This window comes from Callionymus lyra, chromosome 1 (genome assembly GCF_982586985.1).
Source record: "Callionymus lyra chromosome 1, fCalLyr1.hap1.1, whole genome shotgun sequence".
Lineage (NCBI taxonomy): Eukaryota > Metazoa > Chordata > Actinopteri > Syngnathiformes > Callionymidae > Callionymus > Callionymus lyra.
In genome coordinates, this window is record NC_141818.1 from 7,023,119 (window position 1) to 7,032,410 (window position 9,292).

Sequence of the window (9,292 nt, forward strand, 5' to 3'; positions counted from 1 at the left end):
GTGTTAAGGGATTAATAAAGTATATTTAATCTAATCTACCCATCAAGTTTAACTGATTCAAAACAACAATCGTTTTCCCCAAAGGTTGTTTATAATGATGATGACAATATTGATAACATTTGTTACAGATCTGTATCTACCTGGCCCTCATGAGGTCACAGTAAAACTAGAATAATGATCATCATATGTCAACTTTTCCAATTGCTACATTATTATTTAACTCATTGAAGTTATTAACCCCTGTGTTACGTCAGGGTCAAGGTGACCCGAAGGCCAAAAAACAAACTTGTTTAAAGTATCACAGTAACACAAGGGATGCTTCAAAAACATTTGTTTTGTTAAGTCCTTTGGGTCACCTTGACCCTGAGACAACACAAGGGTTAAAGCAGCTTGTATGTAGCCTTCACCTTCCTCAACAGAAACATAATAATAAAACACCTTATATTCAAAACCAAGCACGCAGAGCTGCTGCTGTCCATCCAGCGCTTTAGAAAAAATAATTAAAACTCTATGCACCAGGACAAAAGATATACATTCTACCAACTAATCATTATCACACACAAAGACACTGCAAATGAAGTGATGTGTGAAGAATTCTAAAAACCTACAGACTCATCACTGTTGATGATTATTTTAAAACTAAAAAAGAATAAATAATAATAAATAAAATGAAACTATGGGCCAGGCGCCACTGGGTTAAAGAACTTGGTTTTAAGACTTTTTTCCTATTCTCTTTCTTTTTTTTGGGTAACAGCTTATTTTTTTAAATATAGCTTATTTCTTATTTCTAAACTTCTAATCTCTAAATGTTGCACCGAAACATAACAACTTTAGCGTTTATGATTTCATGGCACAACTATTTGATTCATTCTTGTTACAAAATATATTACATTTTTATTTCTTATGAATCTTTAAATTAAATCAATTCTAAAAATTAAATCAAATAAATAAAATTAAAAAATATATCTTATTTTTTCCTTATTCTTTAAAAATTAATTCAGTTTTCCCATTATATTAAAGCGCCTTTTCTCCCTCCCTTTTCCTTTTGTGTCACATTTTTGCCCGCTGAATGAAAGACGCGCCACGATTGGTCATTATTTTACACGTTTAAGATAACCGCATCGTGATTGGTCGTTCTACCCATCCCTATTTTAACCCCCGAACAGTCAATGAAGCCGCTCTGCTATTGGCTGATAGTAACTGACGTCACGAGATAGCCGGCCCGCGTGCGCCTCCAGAGTGGGCGGAGACTTCCACGCATTCTTTAGAAACTAGACAGCCGGCATTTACCGGCATTCTAGCTTCCGCCCGCGTCGCGTTCTCACCTCCTATAATATTTATTTATTTATTCTAGTTTCTTTTAAATCATGCTCGGTCTGTGCCTTTACGTCCCGGTGCTCAACTCGGACCCGGTGGAAGTGGAGTATTTCGAGTCTAACGGACTTCCGACGGAGCTCAAGTCTCTCTTCAACCAGCTCAGCGTGTTCCTGCCGTCAGAGGAGTTTTCCAGCTACGAGCGCTGGCGAAAGGTAATAAAAACACTTTATATTCTTCTACTTATTCTGTTACACAACCTCCCGCCGAGGCTGTTCGTTTTAATCCACTTTAAACGACACTAAGCTGTTCTTTCCGGCACCGGCAAGATCAGCGCTGGCAGAAGCCTTACGAGTAGGCCGTGGAATTTGCCGGTATAGAAAAGAATTTACGAGAAAAAAAAAGTTTTACCCTTTGTTTCACTCAACTAATTTATCTTTTTGTTAACTCATAATCGTTGTTCTTTCTACAATGTGTATGTTAAGCGTTTTCATTAACTTTTCAAAAGTTCTATATGATGCGCGCGCATTCTAACCCATAGCAGCTGCCGAGAATATTTCGAGTTTTTTTCTTTCCTCCTGAAGGTTGTTTGACTGAAACACATCATTTATCAATTTATGTATTTCTTTGCCGTAGTTCAGAATATATAAAAAAGACGTATCCTCATGGTCGCTTGTGTTAAATGGATATCAAATGTCAGTGAAAACTAGATGGCAGTGAAATATGACTCCTCGAAAAGAAAAGGTTTTATAATTTGTTTAATATATTGAATATATAACTTTCAATATAGCCCCCCCCCCTATATTAAAAGTTATATATTTAATTCACATTCAAGGTCAAGATCTTTCGTGTTCATCTATAAAGATCTCTAAAAATGGAACCAAATTGTTCCCTATTATCCAAATTTGAAAGCGGAAATGAAAATTAAAATAAAGGTCTGGTTTCAAGAGAAGCAAAATTATTTATTTGTATACATTTCCATTTTAACATTATTTAGTTGTTTGTGTATTAAGTTTATTATCAAGGTTTAGGCGCTGCACAGTGGCTGTCTTGGTACTTTATTCTGTTTTTCTATTGCTTTATTTTTCATCTTCTTGAAATCATCTTCTTCATCTCTATTTGACTCCCCAAAAAATGTCATGTTGTGTTAATAACACTGGCAATAAAAGTATAGCTGTGGGACCAGAAAGATTGTAAGCAATCGGGAGCAAAAAAAATAGAGAAAATTAAATATTTTATTTAAAAGTTGCTATCATTCTGTTTTCTACATGATCACTTTCATCATGTTCCTTTAACCTCACACAGGCGACATGAATAGAGCCAAAAGGTTGAATCTGCCTCCCAGGCTGCGCTTTGTCCAGGTTGGATCTAGATGTTTTGATCGTAAACCATTTTTTGTTTAAATGCTCAAAATGGACAAATTTATACTACTAGTAAACCAGTTGAACACAGATGTTTTACATTAAATAAATTAATTGGGTTAACAGGACACAATGTTAATGATTTTTGGCTAAAATGCCTTTATCTAGGTTGAGGTAGAAGCTTCCCGTGCAAAGATATGACAACCTTCCTTATGTAATAATTATTATCAGAGCGCAGCAAAAAAAAAATTGTCAACGTGTGAAGCTCCTAGAAAAAAAGGGCTTCTCTCTTACATAAGCTGCTCAACATGTCTTTAATCACACTGCAGGCCTTTTAATGAAGCCAAGAGTGCAAAGAAGATTCTGTTACTAGCCGGTCATGAGGCCACGGCAGGCTGCAGGATCGAGTGTCACCACTGACCCAAGACTGGTTTTAGCACTGGGGCCCTGGTCAGAGTTAAGACAGGATTTAAACGTTTGGCAGGTCAAAGATAGCTCTGCTCATCCTGTACCGGGTGCTGCGAGTCCAAGGGAGAGGGCAAATGGGTCAGTTCTGTCCCGTGGTACCATAAAATTCTATCCCTGGTGCTTCAGAACATCCAGTGCTGAATGTTAACGTGATGCCGCTTGTGACTTCAGAAGCATGTTTACTACCAGAGAAAGTCATGTGTTCAGACAGGAGTGGAAGAACTAATGTGTGAGAATATTGAGTGTTGAATATTATTGATTCTTCACCTCAAAGTATTTTACACTGCGAGAGCGGGTAAATTGGTGATCATCTGGGCTGATCAGGTCACTTGTTCCCACTGTGAATACGTTTTTCTGTATTGTGTTGAAACTCATCTCGAAAGATCAGATTTTCAAGAATTACCTTTTGTCTGCAGAAAACTTTGAAACGAGAACGAGACTCGCAGGAAGGTCAGCTGGACTTTGAGGAGTTCGTCCACTACCTCCAAGATTACGAGAAAGATCTGAAACTGGTGGTGAAGAGCCTGGACAGGAAGCATGCAGGTGAGTGGGCTTTCCAGACTGGACTCATCCATTCGTTTCTGTAGCTCAGGATTAATTTCTATATTTTCAATCAGGCCTCATCGACCCAAAGGAGTTTGTGCAGTCGCTACGAGATCTGGGCGTTCATGTTTCACTGCAACATGCAGAGAATATCCTAAAAGGGTAAGCTGATTGAAAACTGAAAGATGTATAGATTTAAAACTGATATTTTTTCCAGTTTATAATTAAATCTTTTTCTTTTTTTTTCAGCATGGACATGAATGGGCTAGTAACCATCAAGAGCAAAGAGTGGGGCGAGTACCCCGCGGTGGAGAAGAAGACCGAGAACATTCCAGAGATCATCCTGTACTGGAAACACTCCACGGTGCGTTCTAAACTTTGCACTCACTCAGCATTGATCTGACACTGCCAAGAGAACTTGTTTGAGTACAAGTCTTGGTCCGAAGCCACTCCAACAGCTCATATGTGACCTTCCACCCAACACTTTTCAGTCCCTCTGATAAGTTTAAATTCCAGAACTTGCTGCTTGATATTGTTGGCTAAATTGAATTTTGTTTTTTTTACTGTTATTGTCTTCCAACTATTAACTGAGTTAGTTATTTCATAGAAGCAACTTCACTTTAGTTGTGGAATTCAAACTTTGCAGTGTTGGGGAAAGATTTTGGATAATATCTGGAACTAGATCATCGTCCCTCAGACGCTCAAGCGCAGACAATAAGTCATAGATCTCGGTCTGAGAGGATCTGATAACATGACGCAGGAAAGCTTGTTAATCCATGCAGCTACACATTTTGATCCAAGTTTTGTGACCTTCAGAACTAATCTGAGTCACAAAAACGTCAAGGTAAATGTTTGTTCCTGTTTGTCTGTGAGAAAACTTGTGTGGATTTAAAAAAGTGTTGAGCGGGAAGGAAGGAAGGAAGACCGACCGACATTGATGGTCTTTGACCTTCAGGGTCTGTGACGGCTCATGAAGCATTTTTAATCCTTCCGTTATCACGAACATGCTACCTCGGCGCAGTAAAGCTAATTGTTGTCACAGTTTCTCACCGTGTCAATAAACGGGTCACAGAAGACATGCGTCAGCAATTAAGCTCCATTAGGCTGTAATGTGAACTGTTCCTGCTCGCAGGGATTATGTCGCTCTTTTGAGCCAGATCGTCTGGTTGTTACATAAAGTGGGGCATGTGGACAACATTGGCTCCAGCAGGGACTCGGACTCTTATTTCTACCAGAACATTACAGCAAAGTAGAACATAACAGCAAAGTAGAACATTTCAGAATGTGACATTTGATTGCATAACATAGAAGCACAAGACTTGATCGTGACAGGAACATGAGATCACAGGATCAGGCAATGATATGAGCAGCAATTGTTGTTGTTAAAGTAAATGAAAGCATTCACTTTGGAGAATTTGTCTTGTGGGCTGCACTTTTGGAGGCATGGGATCAGTTCTCAAAGGAACTCAATAAATAAATAATAATAATAAATTGACATTTGCGGTGTTTCCTGTGCAAACAAACTACCAGGAACACAAACATATGCGCCTTCCTTGTTTTAATTTGTTTTAATTAACTTTATCTCTGTCATGTTTTCCTGCAGATATTCGATGTGGGTGAGAACCTGATGGTGCCAGATGACTTCACCATTGAGGAGAAGCGGACGGGAATGTGGTGGCGGCACCTGGTGGCAGGCGGCGGCGCCGGAGCGGTTTCTAGAACGTGCACGGCTCCACTGGACCGACTCAAAGTCATGATGCAGGTGAGAACCCTTGTCCAGGCTGTCCAGTACAGTTTCTGTTCTGACTAGAACAGGGAGGCCCATTGGGTCGATCGCGATCTACCGGTCGATTTTGATGACGTTAGATCTTTTGGACTTGATCATTGTAGAAGTAGCTTGCGAACTGAAAACTTGTGGACACTCCTGGACTAGAACTTCTAAATGAGTTCGGCCAGATGGAACACTGGTCTTAAAGAAGTCAAGGTCATTAAAGGACTGGTTGATTTGACTAACGTGTAAAACTGACCCAATTTTTTCCTCCAGTCCGGGAAATTTGATTATCAAGAGTAACTCGCCTCATATACTGGTTAATGATTAGTGGGCATTCGGGGTTCAGAGTCCAGTTCATGTGTGTCGGTCCAATAAGTGTTTACTCAACCTGCCGTGTCCTCACTAGCGTCACTAGTGGGGCGAAGGTCCCGGTCGTCAGATCAGAACTGTGTCAGCGACCCTCTTTGACGTCAGCTGTCGACTTTTAGACCCTCGACCTGTCAATCATCCACTTCTTTCTCGAACTGATTCTGACTCCAGCCGGATCACGTGGTTCTGGTCCAGCATGTGCGTCACTCACGCGTCTTGTCTTTCCAGGTGTATGGATCCAGAACCAACAACATGTGCATCATGAGCGGGATGATGCAGATGATCAAAGAGGGCGGAATGAAGTCGCTGTGGCGAGGAAACGGCATCAACGTCATCAAGATCGCGCCGGAGACGGCGCTGAAGTTCATGGCCTACGAGCAGGTGAGTGACGGCGACCACCTGTCGCTGAGGTTCTTGTCAACGACACTTGGGCTGACGGGTGTCTCTGACCCACACAGATCAAACGCTTGATTGGCGGCGAGAAGGAGACTCTGAGCATCTCTGAGAGATTCGCGGCCGGATCTCTGGCCGGCGTCATCGCCCAGAGCACCATCTACCCAATGGAGGTAAGACTGACCCTCGCAACTGACTCGTGAACAACCGCTGACCATCTCTCGATCCACTCAGGTGCTGAAGACCCGGCTTGCTCTGAGGAAGACGGGTCAATACTGCGGTATCACCGACTGTGCCAAGCAGATCTTCTGGCGAGAAGGACTCCGGGCCTTCTACAAGGGCTACGTCCCAAACATGCTGGGCATCATCCCGTATGCAGGCATCGACCTGGCCGTGTACGAGGTGAGTCCAGAACATGTGACGCTTCCTCTTAGTTCTTCAGTTCAGACGTTAAAGAGTTTTTTTTCTCTTCAGACTCTCAAGAACCACTACCTGCAGCAGTACAGCCCCAACAGCACAGACCCCGGTATCCTGGTCCTGCTGGCGTGCGGCACAGTGTCCAGCACATGCGGCCAGCTGGCCAGTTACCCTCTCGCTCTGGTCCGCACACGCATGCAGGCTCAAGGTGAGGCGCCGACCCGGACTCTCTTGTTTCCTGTCATTTACCCGTTATTTACTGACCACTCCTTCTCCGTGCAGCCGCGTTGGAAGGCAGCCATCCCAAGACCATGAGCGCCCTCTTCAAGCAGATCGTTCGGAGCGAGGGGCCGGCAGGTCTTTACCGAGGCCTCGCGCCCAACTTCTTGAAGGTCATCCCCGCGGTCAGCATCAGCTACGTCGTGTACGAACACATGAAGACGCGACTGGGCGTGACGTCGCGCTGATCACCCTGGACAAAATAACTCTTGACTCTAGTCCTGCCATGGAATCCCGAGAAGGGGGCGTGTCCCCCCGCCTCGTGGTTCGTTCTCTTCATTCTGTGAATGTTGGACAAAGATCTGGACTCTGTGAGCTCTGCTCTGCTGCTGTTTTGAAGAAGAGACACTTGATTAGGACCAAATGTTTTTTTGTCCCGGCGGCTCCTACTGGACGAGCGTCTCAGGGCCGTCCTGCCCATCAGTATTGTGGGGTTTTTTTTGCACAGTTTGCTCTCTGCCGCCCCCTCCCTGAGTGAGTGGCATGTATGCGTCTGCACAGTGTTTATTTCTGTCCAGTATTTATTCATTTTAGAGAGCAGACCAGCCGAATGTGCAATTTTTTGTCTGAGCGTTCAGGCAACAGCCTTAACGCGTAAATGTTTATGTCTGGCGGGTGGAGCTGGTTCTGTTTACGCAACTTCCTGCGTCGCTGAAGGGATTTTTTTTTTCTTCTCTCGTTCAATAGACGTTGAATGTAGACGCCTCACGTTCAGCCGAGGCGGGAAAAGATGCACTTTAATTGATGATCCAGGGAAGATGATTGTAACGACTTTTTAGTGTTTTAATGGACCTTTAATGCAAATAAATGCAAATTCTTCTCATACCTGTGGACTCGTGTCTGGTTTGACGCAACGATCTGTGCGAGATGCTGTTGGTTCAAGTCCCAGTGAGGAGGGTGGGGGGGTGGGGGGTCAGAGTGATAGGTTGGCGTCGATAAATTCACGTCCTCGTTCAAATGGATTTTTCACGCGGTCGTGCGGAACCTGGAGAAGTTACGTAAACGCCTACAGACGACCTTCAGCTGATGAGTCACTGCGAGAGTCTAATTGAATAGTTGCGTCAGATGGTGACTTGTCTTGAGCGTAATCGATGCTTGAGAGACGAAATGTTCTGTGGCAAATAAAACTTCTTTGAGCTAAAGTTAAGTAGAGGATTGGAACAAAACTGATTCTGTCAACCATGGTATTTCATTACTTAAATAAAAGTAAAGCGCTATATAAATACAAATTACTCGCTTACTTACTTAACAAGCAGAAATATTTTTGTTTCTCTTTTTTTGTCCTCACAGCAGTCATTTAAAAAAAAGAATGATTTTAAAAAGAAATATTAAACTGTTGTGTAATTAAAATGATTTTTCATTTGAATTTTACAATTTTTCCAACATTATTAAAAAAAAAAAAGTACAAACTCATGCGGGTGGAAATAAAAGTGCATCACATTTCAGTCTGTTTGGGCAAGAAATGGAAGCAAAAAGTAACTTCTCAAGGCTGTGGAAACCACAATTACGCAATCGAGGAAAGTTAATCTTTTTACAGAATCAATCTTTGTCTACATCAGTGCTTACCAGAGTGACTAGAGAAGTTTTTGGGTGGTCCTAAAGAGAACATTTACATTTTAACCAGCTGATCAATTATTAAATTGGTAGAGCAATAATTAAGACTTTGTTTTCAACTATTGGGGGCAGCAGCTTCAGTGAAGAGGCAAAGACTTTCTCCTCCATGATCCATCCTTTTTTTAGACCGGAGACAATTTTTTTATCTACATTTAAAGCTCACGTACTGTACTCGGCAGAAGAGATCTCAGAACTTTATGAGGATAATGTGGAACAGGAATTAAAATCAATTAACTTCTGATCTTGTCACGCAGGTATTTACACTTTTAATTAAAATAATTGAGGAACTATTTGCCTACGGGATGAATCCACTTGAATGAGATTCTTTTAACCACACCTTTGCATTGTGACCCAGTTGTCGCTTTTCTTTAGGTTACAGTTTAAAAAAAAACGTTTTATTGTGGCGTTGCACAAGTATTTATCAGTCGGTACATCAGCCTGTAAACCTCAGTGACGGGAAAGACGTTGATCATTGTCCAACTGATGACGTCCAAAGACATTTGTTTGTGAGGGAGGCATCACTAGTGGACAAAACTGGAGCAACAATTAATGAAATTATAATTTAATTTCGTTGCATTATTCACTTTGATTGTATATAGATAGATACTTTATTGATCACCAGAGGAGAAATTATTTTGACCAGCAGCAATAGTACCTCCATCTGTGCAAACATCCATAAATACATGTAAAAACAATCAAATAAATACAATAAATATATACAAAAAGGGATTTCTTAAAACCGTTTTGTATTAGTATTGCTGTT

General features: G+C 41.7%; 1 protein-coding gene across 1 annotated transcript; it reads left to right on the plus strand.

Annotated features, from left to right (window-relative positions):
• The first annotated feature begins 1,292 nt into the window (after positions 1-1,292).
• On the plus strand, positions 1,293-7,740 carry slc25a25a (solute carrier family 25 member 25a). Its single transcript, XM_087790357.1, has 10 exons — positions 1,293-1,529; positions 3,560-3,686; positions 3,761-3,848; positions 3,936-4,050; positions 5,290-5,448; positions 6,055-6,207; positions 6,285-6,392; positions 6,454-6,621; positions 6,694-6,844; positions 6,919-7,740. Exons 1-10 carry the CDS (start codon positions 1,368-1,370, stop codon positions 7,101-7,103), a joined length of 1,416 nt encoding a protein of 471 aa, XP_087646483.1. The 5' UTR covers positions 1,293-1,367; the 3' UTR covers positions 7,104-7,740.
• Positions 7,741-9,292: the final 1,552 nt, after the last annotated feature.

Excerpts from the sequence above, each read along its gene's own strand:
- slc25a25a (XM_087790357.1), top strand. The coding sequence starts at position 1,368 with ATGCTCGGTCTGTGCCTTTACGTCCCGGTGCTCAACTCGGACCCGGTG. Across the intron at positions 3,849-3,935 it reads GCAGAGAATATCCTAAAAGG|CATGGACATGAATGGGCTAG; the intron begins GTAAGCTGATTG and ends TTTTTTTTTCAG. Across the intron at positions 5,449-6,054 it reads GACTCAAAGTCATGATGCAG|GTGTATGGATCCAGAACCAA; the intron begins GTGAGAACCCTT and ends TTGTCTTTCCAG.